We start from the raw sequence: 25,758 nt of genomic DNA, 5'->3' as shown, positions 1-25,758 counted from the left end.
CTCTCTGTTTCTCACGTATCACTGACCACACATCAATTATTAATGAGCCCTGAGCCGGTAATAATCATATATGTTGGTCTCCTCCCTTTTTTAGTTCAGGATATGCACCTGTAGGGGCGCTATTTCTCTCAGACAATGGAAGTCTGAAGCACATATACTCAAACAGAGGGACAGAGTCAGATGAGATGTCTGACAGTTTTTTAATTTTCTGTTATCCATACAGTGTTGTAAAGTCGTGAAACTATGCATATTTCCTCAGAATGACTTTTTCATCTGTATGAAAAAAATCTTTGACGTGTTTGGAAGCTGCAATTTAAAAATACAATACAATTAATGATTCCCTTTTTAAGGTCATTTCAAAAAATCACCACAGCAAAACCATTCAAGCTATCCAAAATCCAAGATCCATTCACAATTTAAGTTCCTAAATGTTTTTGCAACATGTAGACAAAGTTTGGTGTGTATAGTGTACTTCTCCTCTGAGCAGTATGCATTAATTCACAACAGAATTTTCCCAAAAATACATATTCAAATCAAAATAGCTGACTTCCTGTTGGTCGTAGCTGATGACTGTGAATTAGAAAGTTGTCTGTCTTGAAAAGAACAATTTTTGTACAGAGTTTGGTGTCTGTAGCTAAAACTAACCCCCCCACTTTTGACAAAAGGTGGCAATAAAGTGCCTCTTGCACACCCTCTTATGAACTTTTGCCAGTGTGTAGTTATCATAAATATTGATATGTGTTCTGAGTTTGATGAAATTCTAAGCATGTTATATTCCTCAAAATCACCTGAGAAGTATTCCAGTTTGACATGTTGCCACGGCAACAATATCTTAGATATCAATATCACCCCAGCAGATTTATATCGGTTGTGTTTTAACATTATTCTGATGAAGTTTGAAGCAAATCGAGTAAAAATAAGATGCTGAATTCAAAGCATTTTGAAAATGACACACTTCCTGCTGCCAGTTGGTGGCGCTATAACTTTGACTCCTAATAGTCACATATATGCGATCGACATGATACAACGAATAATCTGATGAAGTTTGATTAAAATCAGGAAATGTATGTGGATGGTATTAGACACTTCCTGTTTCTCAATTCTCGCCATAATTTCAACGCCTCGACACGAGCAAACCGTTCGAGATATCAAAAATCCCCTGGCAATTTTTCATCCCCAATGTCTTGAGATCATGTTGACCGAGTTTGGTGGCAATCGAGTAAAAAACCTATGACAAGTATATCAAATTCCAGAGAATGCACTTTTTACATAACTCTAAATAGCTGACTTCCTGTTGGGCGGAGCCTATGACATGCAATACGCAACTTGTTCGGCACAATGAGATCTATATGTGTACTGAGTTTTATATTAATACGTGCAAGTATGTGTGAGCTATACATCAACATTTATGACTGTGTTCCAGGGGGCGCTGTAGAGCCCCTGTGCCACGCCCGGTCCCAGCCTCTGCAGGCTCCTTAAGGCCACAGATTCCAAAGTGTGTGCAAATTTTCATGAGTTTTTGAGTATTTTGAGGACCCCAAAAGCCCCCACAACTTTGACGACAAATATGAATAATAAACCCCAAATAGCCAACTTCCTGTTGGGCGGAGCCTATGATATGCAATACGAAAGTTGTTTGTATTGATGAGTTCTATATGTGTACCAAGTGTCGTACGTCTACGTGCAAGTATGTACGATATATGGCCCTCCATATTCCAGGGGGCGCTGTATAGCCCCTGTGCCACGCCCTGTTATCAGTCTCTGCCCGGCCCTAATGGCCGCCGTTTCCAATGTGTATGCCAATTTTCAAGACTTTTTAAGCATGTTAAGGGCCCCAAAAGGCCCCGAAACCTTGAAGAAAAATAATAATAATAATAATAATAACAAAATATAGCTGCAAGCAGCGATGGCGGGCTCAAGCCACCAATGCCATTGCCACCCCGGTGGCATCAGGTAAACTGGCAGTGAGGTTTTAAAGGATATGGCAGTTAAAGGGTTAATCCGAATCATCTAGACTTTAAAATCACATTCACAGAACAATATATATATATATATATATATATATATATATATATATATATATATATATATATATATATATATATATATATATATAGTAAAACTTTACAATAAGATTTCATTTATAAACATTATGTTAACATGAACAATATTTATATAGCATTCATTCATGTCAGTTAATATTCCAAACTTAAACATTAAAACATTGTTTTATTGTGATTTGTTTCCAAGCACATTGTACCAATTCCAAACCATATCAATCTTAAAGCTGCAGTAGGGAACTTTTGACGCTCTAGCGGTTAATAAACAGAACTGCTTGCGTCTTGCGGAAGAACATTGTAGCTGGAGCTACTTCTCTCTGTTTATGTCTATGAAGAATCACAAAGGTACTGGGTTACTCCGCCGCGGTACCCCGAAGCAATCTAAAATAGCCGAATATAAACACTTATTATAGGTGTACCCTAGTGATTCAGGACAAGCTAAAAACACGGTTTGGAAAATGGATTCATGGTGTACTCACTTATTATGTTCATTTTTCTACATTTTGAACACAAACAAAGTTACGGACCGCAGCTCTGATTGGTTGTTTTTTACCAGGAGCGCATGACTTTCTGCAAATGGCAATAGGACCACTGGGAGGAGCCAGAGGAGCTTGATTTTTTTTCACAGATTATATGTCTCATATTCTACTGTCAGGACATAATGACAGGTTTAATAAATATGTAAAAAATATTTTTTTTACTAAAGTTCCCTACAGCACCTTTAATAACTACCATTATTTTTTATTTAATAATTTATGAGTGCTATACAATAGTCCAGGAAAGCTGGAAGAGAAAAACTCCCTATATTCATGTGTGCAGAATTATTAGGCATGTTTTCTTTTACAGATGAAATGCGCTAAAAAAGAGTTTTAACTCAAACTGTTTTAACTCAAAGTCGAAAATTATGAAATACCCATGAGAAATATCAAACACAAATGCAATACAGAAATGGATAAGTTAAGACTTGACCATTGTACAAAAATGCTGACTGGGTCATGAGGTCAGAAAAGAAGAAGAAGAAAAAAACAGGTCAAGAAGAACTGACAAAAATAATTGCAAAATAATTAGGAATTAATGTGAAGATTAATTTTTTGTCAATTCTGCAAGACAGACTTTCAGGAAAGGAGGTGGAATAAAAATGAGCTCCTAAATCTTAATCACGGATTCAGGAAAATATATTCCTCAAACCATCGGACAAGAGGAGGTGGTGCTGGTCCTTCACGAGTCACTATAATCTGTTCATAAAGCCTATATATAAAGTCTTAATATATAGTATTTCACAATACTTCATGGTATTCTAATCAAATCATTTTTTGGAATCTTAGATCTCCCAGAACCTGACACATTGTAATTCTGAGACTCCAGGAAAGTGGCAGTTCTGTAAAATGTTGGCGATGGAGACTAAATGCTCCCTGATAGTTTCACACCTAATTCACTTAACACACACACAAACACACACACACTCACACACACAGACACACATTACCCACAGTGACAGAGGGATATCAGATGTATGATAGTTTTTTAATTTTCTATCATCCATATAGTGTTGTATAGTCATGAAACTATGCATATTTCACATATTTCCTATGTGTACATTTTTTTTGAAGTGTTTAGAAGCTGCACTTAAAAAAAATAAAATAAAAGACATTTACTGGTTACTTTTTTACTGTTGTTTCAAAAAATCACCACGACAAAACCATTCAAGCTATTCAAAATTCATTCGCACCTGTTCTGTAAGATACATTCTTTAAACAGTGGTAAAAGAGGATGTGGTGCTGATCCTTCAAGAGTCACTCAAAACGTATCTGTCCATAAAGCCTATAAAGAATTATTCTTAATATACAGTTCACAATACTTCAGCTTGTTATTCCAATTAAGTGAGGGTCATTTTATCAGTAAAATACATAAAATACATATTATTTTTCTTTGAAAGACTTCTATAAATGATTTAAATCATACTTGTTTCTACAATAATTATTTAAAAGTAATCCTATAGCTCCATCTGGTGGCAATTTTTGGTACTAAGAATTGCAAGCTTGATTTATAAGTTATGATAGTTTTAATTTTATGCTGGCTCTTGAAAATGATAAAGCTATGAAACTGACTGTGCTTCCTTCAAATGATGACTTCTACGTATATAAAAAATTATGAAGAGTTGGAATTAAAAATTTTAAAGATATAGTAAAATAACTATTGTATTTTGTTTATGTTACTTTAATAAATCGCTATGGCCACACCATTTAAGGTATCCTAAACCCATTCGAAATTGAACATCTTCAGTGTATGGCTTCATGTTAAAACAGTAAAACAGGTGTGAACTACTTGTGTCTTCTTGGAGGAGAATGAATTCATTTACAGGCTGAGTTTATCATAAATCCACAATAACATTTCTGAGTTCTGTATCAATCTGTGTTGTTGTTTGTTTATTTTTATTTTTTTTTATTTTTCATAGGAAGATAACTGACCCTTTACTCTCCTTTTTAATAAATGTGCTTATAAACCAAGAACAAGCTATTTATTGCTGTATGGATTTACATTTAAAAAATTAGCCTACGGCCATCATTCTAAACAGCTTGAATGAAACCTGTTAATATTTATTATAGACCACTGTAACTGTGTATAATCTAACAAACAAGTTTATTATGAAAATAAAAGTGTGTACACCAGATAAATTGGACGATAAAGAAATTGCTAACAATAATATAATAGAGCATGTTTTAGGTTTTTAGGCGTTTAGATGCAGAAATGGACAAATCAAATGTAAAATAAAATGTAATTGATTTAATTAAATATAGATTAAGTCTTGTTAGAGCAAAATAATAAATAAATACCTACACACATTAAAAAAGCAGCCAAGATTAATGAGTTTAATTTTTTATATAGATTAAAATTGAAGACGGAAGCAGCTGGTATATGCGGTCACTTAATATTAAAATCCAGTAGATCCACTTCAGATTTATTTCTCAACAGTTTATGTTCACGTGGCTGTTTTCGTTTATATTAGCCAAGCTATTATGTATTTTGAAATAATCTTGACCGTGATGTGTTCGTTCTTACGACAAAAGGCAGAATCCTGCAGCTCGAGAGATATATGTTATTCTGCCAGTCGCGCTTTCAAATAGTCTTGCACACATAAACGGGTCACAAACACCTATTTAGCTCGTGTTGTGTTATAATGGGTGTATAGTGTGCATTTATGGCAATAATTTATTTTAAAAAGCTCTTAAACAAGAATAAATTCGTTTGTTTTGAACTTGTGACACTGTGCGCGCTGATCGGAGGCAGTGATTTCAGATAGGCAGCCGCAAATATTTCATTTTCACACAAACAGTTCAAAAACATCTTAATTTAGCTATTGGTGTGTTCTAATTGGTGAATTGTGTGATATCGCTGCAATACTTTATTTTTAAAAGCTATAAAATAAGAATAAACTCGTTTTTTTCTGAGCTCATCATTCCACACGCTCTTGCTCAGAGCGGTGATTCATCTCTCGTGTTTCTCACGTATCACTGACCACACATCCATTATTAATGAGCCCTGACCTGGAAATAATCATATATGTTGGTTTAGCTTGTCAGTGTGAATTAAATCCAAGTATTATTTTGTATTTTAACCGATTTAAAAGTGAAACCAAAAGAGAGTCTCCTCCCTTTTTTAGTTCAGGATATGCACCTGTAGGGGCGCTATTTCTCTCAGACAATGGAAGTCTAAGCACACACACTCAAACAGAGGGACAGAGTGAGATGAGATGTCTGAGAGTTTTTTAATTTTCTGTTATCCATACAGTGTTGTAAAGTCATGAAACTATGCATATTTACTCAGAATAACTTTCTTTTCTGTATGAAAAAAAGGTTTTGAAGTGTTTGGAATTTAAAAATGCAGGAAAATTAATAATTCCATTTTTACTGTCATTTAAAAAAATCACCACAACAAAACCATCCAAGCTATCCAAATCCCATTCACAATTTAAGTTCCTCAATGTTTTTTCAACATGTAGACAAAGTTTGATGTTTATAGTGTTACTCTCCTCTGAGCAGTATGCATTAATTCACAGCTAAATGTAAAAAACAATCCACATTCAAATCAAAATAGCCGACTTCCTGTTGGTAGTAGCTAATGACTGTGAATTAGAAAGTTGTCCGTCTTGATAAGAACAATTTTTGTACTGAGTTTGGTGTCTGTAGCTAAAACTAACCCCCCCACTTTTGACAAAAGGTGGCGCTATAGAGTGCCTCTTCCACGCCCTCTTATGAACTTTTGCCAGTGTCTAGCTGTCACTAATACTGATATGTGTTCTGAGTTTGATGAAATTCTAAGCATGTTATATGCCTCAAAATCACCTGAGAAGTATTCCAGTTTGACATGTTGCCACGGCAACAATATTTTTAGATATCAATATCCCCCCAGCAGATTTATATCGACTGTGTTTTAACATTATTCTGATGAAGTTTGAAGCAAATCGAGTAAAAATAAGATGCTGAATTCAAAGCATTTTGAAAATGACACACTTCCTGCTGCCAGTTGGTGGCGCTATAACTTTGACTCCTAATAGTCGCATATATGCGATCAACATCATACAATGAATAATCTGATGAAGTTTGATTACAATTAGGAAATGTATGTTGATGGTATTAGACACTTCCTGTTTCTCAATTCTCGCCGTAAACTCAACACCTCGCTACGAGCAAACCGTTCGAGATATCAAAAATCCCCTGGCAATTTTTTAATCCCAATGTCTTGAGATCATGTTGACCGAGTTTGGTGTCAATCGGCAAAAAACCCTATGACAAGTATTTCAAATTCCAGAGCATGCGCTTTTTACATAACTCTAAATAGCTGACTTCCTGTTGGGCGGAGCCTATGACATGCAATACGAAAGTTGTTCAGCACGATGAGATCTATATGTGTCCTGAGTTTGATATTAATATGTGCAAGTATGTGTGAGCGCTATGCATCAACATTTCTGACTGTGATCCAGGGGGCGCCGTAGAGCCCCTGTGCCACGCCCGGGTCCCAGCCTCTGCAGGCTCCTAAAGGCCACAGATTCCAAAGTGTGCGCAAATTTTCAAGAGTTTTTGAGTATGTTAAGGACCCCAAAAGCCCCCACAACTTTGACGACAAATATGAATACTAAACCCTAAATATCCAACTTCCTGTTGGGCGGAGCCTATGACATGCAGTACGAAAGTTGTTTGGTTTGATGAGATCTACATGTGTACCGAGTTTCGTGCGTCTACGTGCAAGTATGTATGATATATGGCCCTCAGTATTCCAGGGGGCGCTGTAGAGCCCCTGTGCCACGCCCGTGTATCAGTCTCTGCCCGGCCCTAATGGCCGCAGGTTCCAATGTGTGTGCCAATTTTCAAGACTTTTTAAGCATGTTAAGGGCCCCAAAAGCCCCCGAAACCTTGAAGAAAAATAATAGTAATAATAACAAATAATCCTAAGGAAAACAATAGGGCTCTCGCCCTCCAGGCTTGAGCCCTAATAATCCTAAGGAAAACAATAAGGCTCTCGCCCTACAGGCTTGAGCCCTAATAATAGTAATAAAAAATAATCCTAAGGAAAACAATAGGGCTCTCGCCCTCCAGGCTTGAGCCCTAATAAACAATAATAATAATAATAATATCAAATAATCCTAAGGAAAACAATAGGGCTCTCGCCCTCCAGGCTTGAGCCCTAAATATAGCTGCAAGCAGCGATGTCGGGGTCAAGCTGTCAGTGTAACGCCACCCTGGTGGCATCGGGAAAACTGTGCCCAGCGGGCATAAGCATTTACAGTAACCCTCTGACAATCAAGTTTTAAGGGATGTGGCAGTTAAAGGGTTAATCCGACCAATCTAGACTTTGAAATCACATACACAGAACAATATATATAACTTTAGTAACACTTTATTTTAAAATGTATAAAAAATGTATAAGGTGTGCATTGTAGCTGACACCTATATGAACACATTACAATTGTTTTGTGACTGCAAGTCTTTCTTCTCAAATGCTATTGAGTGGTCGCGAGCGCGGATGGGAGAATGGCGCATATTTTTTTTTTTTTTTTTTTTTTTTTTTGAGCAACTAGGATGGTGCCCCCTCTGGGAGTTGGTGCTCTACGAAGACTGCATACTCTGATATATAGGGAGCGGTGGTACTATCTGGAAGATATATTCCTTAAACCATCGTACAAGTGATGCTAGTCCATCAAGAATCGCTCAAAACCTTTTCAAGTGTACAGGTTCCTTTTTATTGCATCTTGAAATAAATATTTCTGAATTCTGAATCAAACTGGGTTGTGTTTATTTATTTTATAAGACAACTGAGACTTTAATCTCCGTTGTAATATATGTGCTTTTAAATCAAGAACAATGTATTTATAGATGTATTACTGCTTAATAATGACTATTATTAAGGGAAAAGGCTTTATAATCATTAACTATTTGCTAATGCTTAGCTAATGAGTGCAGTTATTATAAAGTGTTACCAATGCATTTACTAATGTTAACAAATTAGACATTATTATACAGTGTTACCAAATCCTTTAATAATTTATTAGTGTTTTTAAATTATTTTAATGACCTATAAGCATTTGTGAAATAGTTTTACTTGCATTGCAGCTTAATCTGTCAGTTGAAGAGTTTTACTGTTACATCCATAAGATTAATATATGTCATGTCACGTCACAGGATGTCATAGGTCAGTATCAAATGAGTTTGAAATTATTATTTGCAGCACAAATAAGGATTCTTAGGATGTTTTTAAATCCCTAAAACTGTCAGAAAAGGATAAGGCCTAAGATATTTCTTAAGCTGTAATGAAAGGGAAAAAAAACACCACCATTAGCAACAACAAAAACAATAAACATTTAACCCCTTTACGTGCAAACATCGCCGACGGCCCCAGTTTATTATTGTTTCACTTTCACAGCACATTAAACATCACTGTCTTACTTCATCTGGACAAACTGTGCATCAATTGAAAGTTTAAAGACTCTAGCTTCGATATTTGACCAATATTTTGATAAAACATTGTTGCAGTGACAGATATTTAGTGATTTATGTCAGAAGTGCAAAATAATAAATCCGTATTATGCCATATTTTGAATAGAAATTCACCACTCACTCATATTCAGTCAAGTCAGCAGTGGTTTATTTGTGTTCACATAGACTCACTGAACAGCGTCAATAAGGATTTATAGACAAAAGATGCATATCTGCGGAGATATATGGATATATTTACAGATGTTTACTTCATATTTCTTCAGACAGAATCGTCATTTCTATTCATTTTCCACGGATTTACGCGATCTGATGATAAACAGCCTCTCCCAGCGATCTGTGTGTGTGCGCAGTGGTCACAGCTCGTGCTATGTGTGGCTCAGACTCTGATTGGGCCTTGCCAGTGTCAATCTCAGAGTGTCATATATGGACACCGTCACATCGTGTCACATGCTTCCTGCACACTTCCTGGTAGTTATCTGGCAAAAATAACACTGAAACAACACTGAAACACCTCTGTACACACGAAATATCCGAATAATAAACCCGCGATTACGATAGTAAAGCTTGGTATGAGAATTTATTGAGATCTGGGGCGTTTTTATTAAAAAAAATCGAAAATGTACATCGGAAATGCTAGCAGGTGCTTTTCTTCTTCATAATGCATTTTTGTCTCAATAATTCACGTAAGAAAAGAAGGTCGTAAGAAAATGTTTTGTTGTATTTTTATAGTAAGACTTTTGATAAATAAGGGCTAAATGCAAAGAGAGACTGAAGTGAGATCGCTGCTTTGTTGCTTTGTAAAGCCTGAAAAACCACAATCAAGGCTAATAAAGGTGGAATAATGATAAAAGAATAATGCGGATAATGTGTCATACCTGGCGGAGGTGTGAAAGACTCGTTTGGTGAGAACAATACAATCATGAATCGGGCAGCTTTCAACAGTGAAACATACACAAAGAGCACAGGAATGTTTACATGTGAGATCTTATAGAGATGACAAGTGCCATAAATCAATCTGATTAGCCTTCTCTAAAAACACACATGACATGGCCTTAGAAAATATTTCATAAAATTCGCAGTTTTACAGATTAGCTTATGAAATTTCTAATGAAGTTTTGAAAGACTTGTGGCTTTAGCTACACTCTATTTCTAAACTCATATCCTACATCAACAATTTTTTTAATGCATTTAAAAAATATGTTTTTAATATTTGTATTTTTGTTTGAGCTCATATATCTCTATTATCATAACAGTCTGAGTGATTCTGATTCCTGAACAGTAAACTTTAAAGTGTCAGCTTTGTGAACATATGTTGAATATGTATCTAGTCAGAAAGAATCATGAGCAGAAACCTTTTTATTTTGGGTATGTCATTTCTGTCTCCATGCCAAAAAAGGAGGTGCCTAGAAAGGGGTTAAAATACTGATTTTTTTCACCCTGATGATTAAAGAGATGATTAGGTCTCTCTCTCTCTCTCTCTCTCTCTCTCTCTCTCTCTCTCTCTCTCTCTCTCTCTCTCTGCCAGACAGCCCCTCCCTACAATCCACACACACTGTCAGTCACCAAAAATGCAGTCAGTCACCAACCCCCTCACACTCCCCCTCCCTCTCCCCCTCCCTTCCCTCACACAGACAGAGTGGCCAGAGTGAGATCATGTCAGTTAAGAAGTCTGACAGTTTTTAAATTTTCTGTTGTCCATACAGTGTTGTAAAGTCGTGAAACTATGCATATTTCCTCAGAATGATTTGATCTCTGTATGAAAAAATGCTATGAAATGTTTGGAAGCTGCAATTTAAAAATACAAGCCAATTAATGATTCCCTTTTTAGTTCTGTGTTTATTTGTATTTTTTTATTTATTTTTTATTTTGGAAGATAACAGCCTTTAATCTCCTCAAAATAAATGTGTATATAATCTATGAACAATTTAATTATAGCTGTATTTATAAAATGCTTACTAAAATATTAATTTTGGGAGAAGGATATATAAAGCATGAACTGGCTATTTACTAATGCTTAGCTAGGAGTGCAGCTATTATGAAGTGTTAGCAATGCATTTACTAATGTTAACAATTGAGACATTATTTTAAAGTGTTACCAAATCCTTAAATAATTTAAAAGTGTTGTTATGATTTCATTAACCTTTAAGAATTTGTGAAATAGTTCTGCTTGCATCAGAGCTTAGTCTTCATCTGTGAGCTGAACAGTTTTACTGTTACATCCATGAGATTATGTAAATTAAAAATAAATGTCATGTCACAGGGTGTCAGAGGTCAGTGTCAAATAAGTTAGAAATTATTATTTGCAGCTAAAATAAGTATTTTTAGAATTTTTTTAAATCCCTGAAACTGTCAGAAAAGGATAAGGCCTAAGATATTTCTTAAGCTGTAATGAAAACAGCACAATTAGCAACAACAACAAAAAAATAACAATTTAAAATCATATTTTTTTCTGGTGATTAAAGAGATGTTTAAGTCCCTCTCTCTCTCCCTGTCTTGTCTGCCACTCACCTCACACCTCTCCCCCACTCACACTCACACACACACACACACACACACACACACAGTCAGCACACATACATTCCTCAAACAGAGGGACAGAGTGAGTTGAGATGTCTGACAGTTTTTTATTTTCTTTTAATCATACAGTGCTGTAAAGTCATGAAACTATGCATATTTCCTCAGAATCACTGGTTTTCTAAATGAAAAATATTTTTTAAAGGTTTGGAAGCTGCAATTTAAAAATACAAGACGATTAATGTTTCACTTTTTACTGTTATTTCAAAAAATCACCACGACAAAACCGTTCAAGCTATCCAAAATTCATTCGCAATTTAAGTTCCTCAATTTTTTTTCTTAATGTAGACCAAGTTTTGTGTGTATAGTGTACTTCCCCTGGGAGGAGTATGCATTAATTCACAAAAGAAAATTCCCAAAAATCCATATTCAAGTCAAAATAGCCAACTTACAGTTGGCCGTAGCTTATGACTGCGAATTAGAAAGTTCTCCGTCTTGATAAGAACAATTTAAGTACCAAGTTTGGTGTCTGTAGCTAAAACTAACCCCCCCACTTTTGACAAAAGGTGGCGCTATAGAGTGCCTCTTCCATGCCCTTTTAAAAGCTTTTGCCATGGTCTAGCTATCTTTAATACTGATATCTGTTTCGAGTTTCATGTAAATCTGAGCTAGTTATCTGCCTAAAAATCACCAGAACAGAACATTCAAGTTTGACACGTTGCCATGGCAACACTATATTAGATATAAATATCCCCACGACAGATTTTCTTCGGCCGTGTTTTGTCATTATTCTGATGAAGTTTGAAGCAAATCAAGTAAAAATAAGATGCTGAATTCAAAGCGTTCTGAAAATGATACACTTCCTGCTGCCCGTTGGTGGCGCTATAACTTTGACTCCTAATAGTCACATATATACGATCGGTATCATACAACGAACAAACCAATTAAGTTTGATCAAATTCAGCAAATGTATGTGGATGTTATTATACATTTCCTGTTTCTCATTTCTCGCCATAATTTCAACGCCTCGCCACGGGCAAACTGTTCGAGATATCAAAAATCTCTTCGCAATTTAGCATCCTCAATGTCTTGAGATCATGTTGACCGAGTTTGGTGGTAATCGAGTAAAAAAACCTATGACAAGTATATCAAATTCCAGAGCATGCGCTTTTTACATAACTCTAAATAGCTGACTTCCTGTTGGGTGGAGCCCAATGACATGCAATACAAAAATTGTTCGGCACAATGAGATCTATATGTGTATTGAGTTTCATATGAATATGTGCAAGTATGTGTGAGCTATACATCAACATTTCTGACTGTGTTCCAGGGGGCGCTGTAGAGCCCCTGTGCCACGCCCGGTCCCAGCCTCTGCAGGCTCCTAAAGGCCACAGATTCCAAAGTGTGTGCAAATTTTCAAGAGTTTTTGAGTATGTTAAGGACTCCAAAAGCCCCCTCAACTTTGACGACAAATATGAATAATAAACCCTAAATAGCCAACTTCCTGTTGGGCGGAGCCTATGATATGCAATGCGAAAGTTGTTTGTATTGATGAGTTCTATATGTGTACCGAGTTTCGTGTGTCTACGTACAAGTATGTATGATATATGGCCCTCCATATTCCAGGGGGCCCTCCAGGCTTGAGCCCTAATAATAATAATAATAAATAATCCTAAGGAAAACAATAGGGCTCTCGCCCTCCAGGCTTGAGCCCTAAAAATAATCCTAAGGAAAACAATAGGGCTCTCGCCCTCCAGGCTTGAGCCCTAATAAACAAAGCAGATACAAGAGGGTCCTCGCACCTCGGTGCTCGGGCCCTAAAAACTATTTATCGATCTCTACATCCGGGCGGGAATGAAACGCCCCTCTCTGCTGATTGATCAACCAAACATTGCAACATAATAATAGTCCTTAAAAAACATAAGAGTCCTTCGCTTATATCAATTCCTCACATGTTTGTTTCTACTACATTTTATCTCTTTCTCTAAATCAAAGAGCCAGCTTAATGAATGGCTTAACGAACTGACAAACCATACCGAGGCAGAGCCTAGACAGACATTTCTTTCGTGTAGGGTTATTTGCCAGCTAACTGATGGCATACAAAATAGCTATTTTCCCTGTCAACTAAACCCAAGTCACAGAACCGCTGTGTGACAGACTCTGAGTAGGCACATAGAGTTGTGTATCATTCCTGAATGAATCAGAGTTTTTTAAAGACCCATTATTATAGACAATTCAATGACCAATTATTATAGAAAGCCACTTGATTTTATTCCTGAATTAATGAATGAAGCATTTTCAATGAATAAAAGGCTCCTTTATTAACGCAATGAAATACTGCCTCCTAGTGGCGATATTACTTTCATAATTCAAGTATCATTTCATCATTTCATATTTCTGGATTAAAAAATATTGTATAAAGTTAATCTCATTTCATTATACATTTGTAATTCCTATGTAAATGTATGTATACAGCCATCTGATGAGCATTAAACTGTAAATATCTTGAGACACAGGGTCTATATTTCTGAATACTGATTTAATTCAGTTTCTTAAGTGGCCCAAGAGAGGTGCCGGTACTCTATTATAGCATATATATATATATATATATATATATATATATATATATATATATATATATAGTTTTTTTTTTTTTTTTTTGATGACTCCCCTCATCCTCTGAGGTAACAACAACTATACTGAAGGGGTTTTATATACAGCAGTCAACAGACGACCTTATAAAAAATAATAAATCATTTTATTAGTTTTTGGATTTGCTTGAGCTAGGCAGAGCTACTTAACATAAATGAATTGTTCAAAAGGATTTTGAAGAAATACCCTTAGAATAGGGTGACCAGATGAGATTGGCTTAAGGGGGTGTCTGCGGTCTTGGGTGACGGGATGGGGGGGCTTATGACTTGGTAGACTATAATAAAAGAAAATGAATTTCAAACCTTAACTTAACACATTTTTATTCAAATATCAACCGTCTGTCATTACTCTTTAGTCTGACACAAGAAACAACAACATTAAAATCATGAACTCAAATGTCATTGTAAAAAAAAAAACAAAAAAAAAAACAATGACTGTTGTAACAGTGCGTAAATCAGACCTTTTTGTAATGCTAACGCTAATGAGCTTAAACATATTTTTTGTACACAGTGCCGCGAACTGTCAATCACTCCTGTACGCATGCATCACTGTCCTCTTCGCAGCTGCAGCAACTTGCACTCTATTCATCAAGCTTTAAAACAAAAAGGGGACAAAAAGGTTGTATTGTCTTTGTGCATATAGATTAATTAGATAAATTATAGATAAAAGATAAATCTAAATTCGTGCCAAGCCGCCTACGGACTACGGTATTTTTTTAGAACTTAGAAAAAAGATGCTGCAGCCAATGAGCAGCAGGGGCTGGTTGCAGGACGACTCAACCTCCGCAGACAGTTTTTAATGTTTATCACACAATAACTACTCAAGATTTTGCTTTAGTAGAATTTTCGGGACAATTAGGGCAAGATTTGGGATTCGGGACAACAGTTTAGATTTTGGATGGCCTGGATGACTTAATTGATGAGTGCCAATCTGGATTTATAAAGGGGCCGTCACATATCAAATAATATAAGGTTAGTTCTTGATTTGATTGATTATCGTGATTTAGTTTCAGATCCATCTCTAATTATGTTTTTAGATTTCCAAAAATCTTTCGATACTGTTAGCCACACAACTTCATTTTTAGTGTGTTACATTACTTTGATTTTAATAATTATTTTATTAATGCAGTAAAAACTTTGTATGTAAGAGGAAATAGTTGTGTTAAACTTATATCTTGAACAACACCAAAATTTTCGATCTACAGAGGAATAAGACAGGGTTGCCCCATCTCCCCCTTTCTCTTTCTGTTAGTTACTCAAATTTTATATATAATGGTAAACCAAAACAATGTGTTTAAAGGTATTAGAATCAATGATAAAGAAATAAAAATCTCCCAATATGCAGATGATACCACGCTTTTCTTAAAAGATCAGTCAGAGGTTCCTAAAGCAATGGAGATCATTAAAGATTTTTCTCAAGTGTCTGGCCTATTTCTTAATATTTCAAAATGTGAGATATTGTCATTACACAATATAGATAAAACAGCAATTTGTGGAACTCAGCTTAAAGATGTAATTAATTATTTGGGTGTAAAAATATCTTTAGATTCAGACATAGTCCTATCAGAACTTAAATGTCAATCCTATTAAAGACATAATTAGAAAGAAGTTTAATTCTTGGCTAGCGAGAGATTTGTCTCTCACTGGTCGAGTCTTATTGTCAAAAGCAGAGGGTCTATGAAGAGTTTCCTATCTCTTCTCTGTAATGGATTGTCCTAAGTCATCATGTGACTTTTTGGATAAATTATTATATAATTTCATATGGAAAAGCAAATCCCACAAAATTAAAAAGGAGGTTCTAAGAAATAAGATTAGTGATGGAGGTCGTGAAGTTGTTGACTTTACCCTCTTTAACCATGTATTAAAAGTAAATTGGTTGAAAAGATTCGTTAAAAAAAAGTGAATCTATATGGAATACATTTCCTAATTTTATTTTTAAGAAAATTGGAGGCATTGAATTTTCGTTACAGTGCCTCTTCTCACTTGGTAAATTACCCATTAAATTAGCCAAATTTCACCAACAGGCTTTGTTGTCATTGTTACTGGTTTACAAACACAATTTTTTACCTCACCGTTGTTTTATTTGGAATAATCAGAATATTTTTTATAGAAATAAATATTTTTTTTTTGAGAGATGGTATTTAAATAACGTATACACTGTTACTCAGTTGATAGATGACAATGGTCAGCTATATTCCTTTTCAGAATTTTCCAGGAAATTTGATATTTGGGCTTCATTAAAAGAATATAACACTGTATTTAATGCCATTCCTAGTGTTATAAAAACTCTATTGAAAGGAGAGCAAAGCTTTAATCCTGTTTCTATTTATAGCCCTAACAATTCTATCTCAGTAGAAGGGATTTTGATTGTTGAGGACAAATTCAATAAACGCTTTGTTCGAAATCATATCAACAGAAAATCTATTCCAGCATCTTCTTTTAAATGGATGGCATTGTACAATGTTAATTGGAGTGCCGCTTGGTCTCTTCCACACAAATATTTATTAACAAAAACAAAATAAAAGAAGTCACATTTAAAATATTACATAGATACCACCCTTGTAATAGTGTACTTAATAAGTATATGCAAAATATTGAAAAAAATAGTACTTTCTGTAATTTAGAAGAGACCATTGTACATCTTTTTTGTGAATTTGTTTGTGTTAAATCATTTTGGAATGAGTTATGTACCTATCTCTCAGATAAAACAAATGCTAGAATTTCTATCAATACTTTTGATATTATTTGCTTTTATTACAACTCTAATTTTTGTATTCAATTTATTGTTAATCTTTTTATTGTACTTGTACTTTATTCATAAGTGTACATTTTTGGGTAAGAACCCAGTACTGTCCATTTTTTCTGGTTGACTATAATTCTTACATTTTATCTTTGACGGGCATAAAAAACTAAAAGTCATTCAAAAGTCAAAAAATGCTTTCGATGTTTAACCTTGTATAATTTTCCCCCTCTGGTTTATGTTATTTATATGTTCTTTGAATTATTTATTCTTTGTTTTCTTTTCTCGTATTTGTCATCTATTGTTTTGAGGTTGTTGTGTTTGATGGCATGTTATTAAAGGGGGAAATACTCATTTTCACTCAATATCCTGTTAATCTTGAGTACCTATAGAGTAGAACTGCATCCTTCATAACTCCAAAAAGTCTTTAGTTTTATTATATTCATTAGAGAAAGACAGTCTGAACCGATTTTTCCCGGAAAAACACGACCGACTGGAGGCGTGACGTGTGGGCAGAGCTAAAGAATCACGAGCGCCAGTAGGCTTTTGCGTTGAGAGCGTTTGGAAGCTGACATTACCTTGAGGAAAAAACCATCATCCAAAACAAACCATGGCTAACAGTCAGATTCAGCCGTTTATTAATGATCCAGAATCAGATCCCGAGGCTGAAACTGAATGAGAGCAGCAGCAGTAACGACTCGCTCCGAGCGCGGCTTTAACCCGGGTCTCCGATGGGAGGCGGACGCACTAACAAGGAGGCAGAGATATTTTAAGCAGTTTTACTCACCGCCTGCGGTTCCAACACACGATCGTGACCCTTTTTCGTTGGGATTGCATCATCCTTAAGAAATAAACGATACGCAACTCCGTCATCAAACTGGGCCTTGTTTGTAAAACAAGCATCTTTGAAATGCAGGGAACAAACACAAACACTTGCACAACTCCGTTGATGCTCTGTAAAAATAAACTCCATCCACTGGTCCCTTAATGCTATTTTTTCTTTGGTAATCTGTGCAGGGATGTCTTGCCCTGGCAACCAAAAACACACTCCTTTTGTGACATTTCGCGACGCTCTCGCTCTGATCAGTGATTGTCTGTGCTCAGCCTCTCATTGCTCTGCTATACGGGAGCGCGCGCTCTTCCGGGAGAAGTGCCCTTAAGACCCATATAAGGAAATCCGCTCCATCTAACGTCACACAGAGCCATACTCGGAAAAAAAAACTTTCCGACACTTGTGACAAACCGGAAGGAGTATTTTTGGAACAGAAATACTCCTTCAAACGTACAACTTAATTTTTGAAACTTTGCCCATGTTTAGCATGGGAATCCAACTCTTTAACAGTGTAAAAAACGCAGTATGCATGAAATAGCATTTCACCCCCCCTTTAAGTGTTTTGGCATTAATAAAAATAAATAAATGAAAAAATAAAAAAACAGTTTAGATTTTGGGACTGTCCCAAAATTTTCATCTGGTCACCCTAGCTGAAAGAGCTACTGCATTACTTCATTACCTTGAGTCTGACCTGCAGCAATATCATTCAGGCTTGGTGGGGTGTCAGCCAGCGAGTCATCTGATTCTGACCGTGTTGTTTTAGTACTAGTGGTGGAAATTATGATTCTTTCTAGAGATTTGTTTATTTTCAGTTCGTTCACCAAAATGATTCGTTCAGAATCGTTCACTGATTCGTTCAGTGATCATTTCTTTGTATTACACAAAATATGGCAGCAGGTGGCAAAAAAAAGTGTATTATGTGTAGTCAAGGAATGTATTCACTTGTTACAACTGATCTGGCTTTATTAAAATGTGTGTATAATCGCATTCAATATATAAAGTCTAATTAAGTTGTTCAGATGAACAAAGCACAAGGTTTTCTTGCCTAATTAGCATTTTAATTGTTTGATCAGACAGTTTGTATATTACATATTCACATTCATAAATCGGGGATTAAACGTGGAGTTCTGTATGCTAAATATCAAAACAAGCGTATGTGCACAGTAGCTGTAACTGCGCTTTGCATTTTCCGAGATTGACATGCTAAATAGCAGACTAACCCGGTTTACTCTTTTATTTCATTCACGAACAAGATAAGCTATGTACCAGTTCATTTCATTCATGAACGAGATGTACTAAATCATTCAACTCGTGCACGAACAAAATGGGTATCAGTTCAGACATTTCATTCGCGAACGATCTTTAGATCTAGTTCAGACTCATATGAAACTCATTAAAGGGCGTATTCGTTCACTACATTCAACAAATCACATGCTCTCTCACATCTCATACTCAAAAGCTATTGGCTCGAGGTTGAATAATTCTTTGACAGGTTGAAATGGTTCAGTTACCCGGTTCACCGAGCTGCGCATGTGCTGCTAATAGCGCCGCGCTGCTGTGAAGGGAGGAACTTCACTGAACGAGAAATATGAGTCAGTGGACTGCGTGAACGAGAATGATTCGTTCACCTAAAAGATTCGTTCAAAAAGAACGATTCGTTCACGAAAGACACATCACTATTTAGTACTCATAGTCTGAAGCCAGGAGAGCATATTAAGTGTTGTTCACTTTATTTGAATTTTAACTGACTCCGAGCGGAGTGTGCTCGTTTCACACACCTTCTCTGGCCACGTTTAGTTGTTACTGACAGCGGGAAAAGCGACGCATGCGCTTTTCACTTGTAAAAGTCAAGGGTGTATGGGTAATGTAGTCTCTGCTTTCAGTGGGATGAATTAGGAAGCTTGCATTGTAAAGGCCGCTCTGAAAAGCGGCAGCGCAGGCATAAGTTTAAAACCTCTATTAAAACAGATGTCCAAATGAGTGTACCGGTACGCTAAAAGCATGTTCTGGGCGCACGGAGAGGTGGCGGTACGCTCAAGAGCTATATTTGGAAGTGGTGGTACTGAGTACTGGTGCGTACCAGCCCACTTAACCCCTTACTAGTAACCCCCCTTTTTTGGCATGGAGACCGAAATTACATACCCAAAATAAAAAGGTTTCTGCTCATGATTCTTTCTGACTAGATAAATAATCAACCTTTGTTCACAAAGCTGACACTTTAAAGTTTACTGTTCAGGAATCAGAATCACTCAGACTGTTATGATAATAGAGATATATAAGCTCAAACATAAAAACAAAAATAAAAATATTAAAAACATATGTTTTAAATGTATTTAAAAAAATGTTGATGTAGGAAATGAGTTTGAAAACACAGTGTAGCTAAGGCCACAAGTCTTCCAAGACTTCATAAAAAATTTCATAATCGAATCTGTAAAACTGTGAATTTTATGAAATATTTTCTAAGGCCATGTCATGTGTGTTTTTAGAGAAGGCTAATCAGATTGATTTATGGCCCTTGTCATCTCTGTAAGATCTCACATGTAAACTTTCCTGTGCTCTTTGTGTATGTTTCACTGTTGAAAACTGCCCGAATCATGATTGTATTGTTCTCACCAAACGGTTCTTTCACACCTCCGCCAAGTATGACACATTATCCGCATTATTCTTTTATCATTATTCTTTTGTTTTTATTCCACCTTTATTAGCCTTGATTGTGGTTTTTCAGGCTTTACAAAGCAACAAAGCAGCGATCTCACTTCAGTCTCTCTTTGCATTTAGCCCTTATTTATCAAAAGTCTTACTATAAAAATACAACAAAACATTTTCTTACGACCTTACGTGAATTATTGAGACAAAAATGCATTATGAAGAAGAAAAGCACCTGCTATTAGTAGCATTGGTGCTAACGTTAGCATCAAGCTACATCTGACAATTTATGAAATTATTAGTACACTTTTACTCAAAACTCACTTTAAACCCCGATCGAGTGTTTATAATAACTTCCTTTAGCGATCAGGGGTGGAATTTGGTCGTTTACTGTTGTAAAAATATGTTATTTGTAGCCTTTTTCATCGCTGCACAAGTTAGCATTTCCGATGTACATTTTCGATTTTTTTTATAAAAACGCCCCAGATCTCAAGAAATTCTCATACCAAGCTTTACTATCGTAATCGCGGCTTTATTATTCGGATATTTTGTGTGTACAGAGGTGTTTCAGTGTTGTTTTGGCCAGATAACTACCAGGAAGTGTGCAGGAAGCATGTGACACGATGGGGCGGTGTCCAGATATGAAACTCTAAGATTGATGTTTGAAAGACCCAATCAGAGTCTGAGTCACACACCGCACGAGCTGTGACTACTGCACGCACACAGAGATCGCTGGGAGAGGCTGTTTATCATCTGATCGCGTAAATCCGTGGAAAATGAATAGAAATGACGATTCTGTCTGAAGAAATATGAAGTAAACATCAGTAAATATATCCATATATCTCCGCAGATATGCATCTTTGGTCTGTAAATCCTTATTGACGCTGTTCAGTGAGTCTATGTGAACACAAATAAACCGCTCTTGACGTGACTTTATATGAGTGAGTTGTGAATTTCTATTCAAAATGTGGCATAATACGGATTTATTATTTTGCACTCCTGACATAAATCACTAAATATCTGTCACTGCAACAATGTTTTATCAAAATATTGGTCAAATATCGAAGCTTGAGTCTTTAAACTTTCCATTGATGCACAGTTTGTCCAGATGAAGTAAGACAGTGATGTTTAATGTGCTGTGAAAGTGAAACAATAATAAACTGGGGCCGTCAGCGATGTTTGCACGCAAAGGGGTTAAAGCACTGATTTAATTGGTAACAGCCTATTGTCATAATAATTCTCATTTATTTTATGTAAAAATTTAACATTAAAGATGACCAACAAAAGGTAAAAGGTAAAAGGTAAAAAAACTGAAAATCAGGTGCCCTTTATAAAATAGTTTCTGACAATGATCTCTGGTTTATTGTTCGAAGTGTTATTTCAGGGTTTGGATATGTTCTTATAACTCAAACATGTTCACCTTCAAATCATGACATCAAATTCACATTTCACTGAAGTCAATCACTCAAACAAGCACTCTGACAAACAAATAGTCCCATGCCAGTGGGATAGCATATGATTTCCTAAATCTGGATAAAGTGCTCTATGAATAAAACTCAAAATAGAAAAAATAAATAATTATGTGCTGTGAAGGTAAATTATACAAAGAAATTTATTTTCATATCTGTCATTTTAAAAGTTCCTCCATAGTCCAAAACACAGCGTATTGTCTAAAACAAATTATATTAAGGTACACGGATCGTATCAGCACTTTTTTTTGTTTCTTTGGTTCGATGAGTCAGTGAGTGTGTGTCATGCCCTGAACAAAACTCTGGTATTTCCAGCGCTGTCTCCACTACACTACACTCATATGCTCAACAGAAATCAAGTACTGAACTCCACATTTATCCTTTAAAAAAGCCAAATCGAGATCTTGTCTCCAGCAGCTCCAGAGACTAGCGCTGCGACTCAGGCATCTCACAGACGTTATACACCGGATGTGTAATCTGTACTCTATTCTGATGTTCAAGCTTCAACAGTGAATCTTATCACTAGTGCACAGGTTCACTTAAAGAATGAATAGTTGCATCAATTTATCTTTGTATGAAGCTGATTGAAAAAAGCTGCCAATCTTCCAGCGTAGTGTAAAGTCAGGACACACTTACATTTGTCCCAAATGATTGTTAATGCAATTTTAATGGAAAACTACACTGAACAAAATTATAAACGCAACACTTTTTATCACACAGCACAATGGCACAGATGTACGTAGCAGGTTTTGAGGGAGCGTGCAACTGGCATGCTGACTGCAGGGATGTCCACCAGAGCTATTGCCTGTGAATTGAATGTTAATTTCTCTACCATAAGCCGTCTTCAAAAGTGTTTAAGAGATTTTGGCAGTACATTTAACCAGCCACACAACCGAAGACCACGTTTGACCACAGCAGCCCAGGATCTCCACATCCAGCATCTTCACCTCCAAATTCATCTGAGACCAGCCACCCAGACAGCTGCTGCAACAATTGGTTTACATAAGCAAAGAATTTCGGCACAAAATGTCAGAAACCATCTCAGGGAAGCTCATTTGCATGCTTGTCATCCTCATCGTGGTTTCGACCTGACTGCGGTGTGTAGTCATAGGAGACTTGAGTGGGCAAACGCTCACATTCGATGGCATCTAGCACTTTGGAGAGGTGTTCTCTTCACGAATGAATACTGTTTTTTACTGTACATGACAAATAGCAGACAGCGTGCATGGTGTCGTGTGGGTGGGCGGTTTGCTGATATCTGAATGCACGAGATCCTGAGGCCCAGTGTTGTGCCTTTCATCCACGAACATCACCTCATGTTGCAGCATGATAATGCATGGTCCCATGTTGCAAGGATCTCTACACAATTCCTGGAAGCTGAAAACATGCCAGTTCTTGCATGGCCAACATACTCATGTTTGGGATGCTCTGGATCGGTGTATACAACAGCGTGTTCCAGTTCCTGCCAATATCCAGCAACTTCACAGAGTTACTGAAGAGGAGTGGACGGACCAACAACCCACAAACCACAATCAACAACCGGATCAACTCTATGTGAAGGAGATGTGTTACACTGTATGAGCCAAATGGTGGTCACACCAGATACTGACTGGCTTTCGGACACCCCCGTACCCCCCAATACAGTAAAACTGCACATTTTAGAGTGTCCTTTTATTGTGGCCAGTCTAAGGCACACCTGTGCAATAATCATGCTGTCTAATCAGCATCTTGATATGACAAACCTGTGAGGTGGATGAATTATCTCTCAAAACAATATTTGAAAGAAATATGCCTTTTGTGTACACAGAAAAATCTTAGATCTTTGAGTTCAGCTCATGACAATTGGGGGCGAAAACAAAAGTGTTATATTTAGAATTTTGTTCAGTGTGAGTTGACTGTGTTGTAGTTGATAGACATAGAAAGATTTTGAGTGATGCCTAGGGCTTAATTTGTTCTGGAACCAGCCAGATCCGGAACCTCTGAAATCCGATCCATCACCTCATTTTGCCAGTTCCTCCTCCCCACTCGCCAATGACCTATAGTGTGCATGTGATATAATGAAAATCTTCTATTATGAGCATGCTTACCGCACTTCTAAATTTGAAATAACGAACTTCAGCGTGCAAAAGCAGCGACATGTGAACACCCCAGGCTGCTGTCGTGAGGCCAAATGCATGATCCAATACTGATACACATGCGTTTTCCTTCTCAACTGTTTACAATCACTTAAGACAAAACAGACTGTCTTTAATGTTATTTTGCATTTATTTGGACGTTTAAGCTCATCAAACTAAAAAATAATTCTCAATATAAAACTCCCGAGGTGACTTTATACACACAGGCCATGCTTTGATACTTTTGCACACTTTGGCTGTGAGCCCACAGAAAACCCACTTCTGGAGTATCGAATGGATTAAAAATATTGTGTTTTTTTAGACACAATGTTTTCTGCTTCGCTCAATTTTGCCAACCAAAATTTAAAGACAAATCAAAACTGTTCATCCCCAAACAACCCACAGTGGCATTTCATTTCTTAATCCAATTTGAAGTGGCGCTGCACAGACCGACATCAAAGTACAACGAGAGCGAACAAAAAACACAAGTAGTCGTCTGCTCTCTAAGCTCTTGCAGTTATTTGATGTCACACACGATCGGTCTGATGGTGATGATCCGCTTCAAAGCAAACATGCCTAATGATTCAATTAACCATTCATAAAGAACCATTTACTTCACTCCTGAATGAATCAGTTATTTGAACGAATCAAAATTGAAGTGTTTGTTATTTTATTATCATTGTAAAGTCAATAATGACTTGTGTTTCTACGTGAGGTTAGTGAATGAAAACCACTTTCTACAACAAAAACACTATGGTATTATAAGTATTATGGTATTGTTCAGTTGTTTTTACTACTGAAGGTGAACAGATAAAAGAGTTCTTATATTCCAGTGATTGCTGCAGTGTTGAGTGCAGCTGTTGGTGAAATGTACTCACTTCAGTATCTTCAGCTCACACACAGGGTTCTTCAGTCCCTCACAGATCTCTTTGACTCCTGAATCTAGCAGACGACTGTTGTTCAGGTTCATCTCTTTCAGGATGGTTTTGGAGGAGAGAACAGTAGCTAGAACTGAACAGCTTTTCTCTGTCAGCTCACAATTATTCAGCCTGAACACAAAAACAGCATTTCAGTCTTTCCTCAAGTATCTTTATTATAGTTATATTGCATACTGTTAGTGTTGGGGTTGAAGGAGAGAGTTTGATTGTGAGCAGTTATGTGATGGAAGAGATGCTGAAAGAATATAATTAAATGGAGTGCTGTGATAAGTGGCAAGACTGGATTGGTGCGATACACCAACTTTACTATTACGCCATGCTTGATTATTATAATTCAGCACATATTCCACACACACCAGATCAACAGCTCTACATATCTGATCACACATGTGACTGACAATCTTTGATAATGAATAATCAAAGTGGTTTCAATGTATGCATCATGTATACTCACATTATTTTCTCCAGTTTGCTGTGAGAGTCCATCAAAAGAGCAGAGAGTTTCTCCCAATCCAGATCTCCTAATTTATCTTCACTCAGATCCAGTTCTTTCAGTAATAATGGACTTTTACCCAGAACTCCAGTGAGATACTCACATGCTTCCTCTGCAGCAGGACTTTTCAAAAACCTGCAGTAAGCAGACAAGGATTTCAGATCATTTATATTTTTACATTATTTTTGCTACAATTTCTGTTGTGTGTCTTTTGTATTTCTCTGAACTGCGGTTAAAAGGGGTCATAGTATACTTTTTTACATGTTGAACTTTAGTTAGACTAATGTTGCTGTTTGAGCATAAAAAAAA

General features: G+C 36.4%; 1 protein-coding gene across 1 annotated transcript in view; it reads right to left on the bottom strand.

Moving 5' to 3' along the window:
* LOC127987694 (uncharacterized) overlaps window positions 1–25,758 on the bottom strand; it is a 2,462,016-nt gene that overhangs the window by 2,288,620 nt on the left and 147,638 nt on the right. The window contains exons 50-51 of the mRNA XM_052590053.1: window positions 25,411–25,584; window positions 24,897–25,067 (exon numbers count right to left, since the gene is read on the bottom strand). Coding sequence (XP_052446013.1) covers window positions 24,897–25,067; window positions 25,411–25,584 — 345 coding nt within the window. The remainder of the gene's footprint in view (window positions 1–24,896; window positions 25,068–25,410; window positions 25,585–25,758) is intronic.

Source organism: Carassius gibelio, chromosome B22, assembly GCF_023724105.1.
Source record: "Carassius gibelio isolate Cgi1373 ecotype wild population from Czech Republic chromosome B22, carGib1.2-hapl.c, whole genome shotgun sequence".
In the NCBI taxonomy this organism is placed as follows: domain Eukaryota; kingdom Metazoa; phylum Chordata; class Actinopteri; order Cypriniformes; family Cyprinidae; genus Carassius; species Carassius gibelio.
This window is presented reverse-complemented; position numbering and strand designations above follow the sequence as displayed.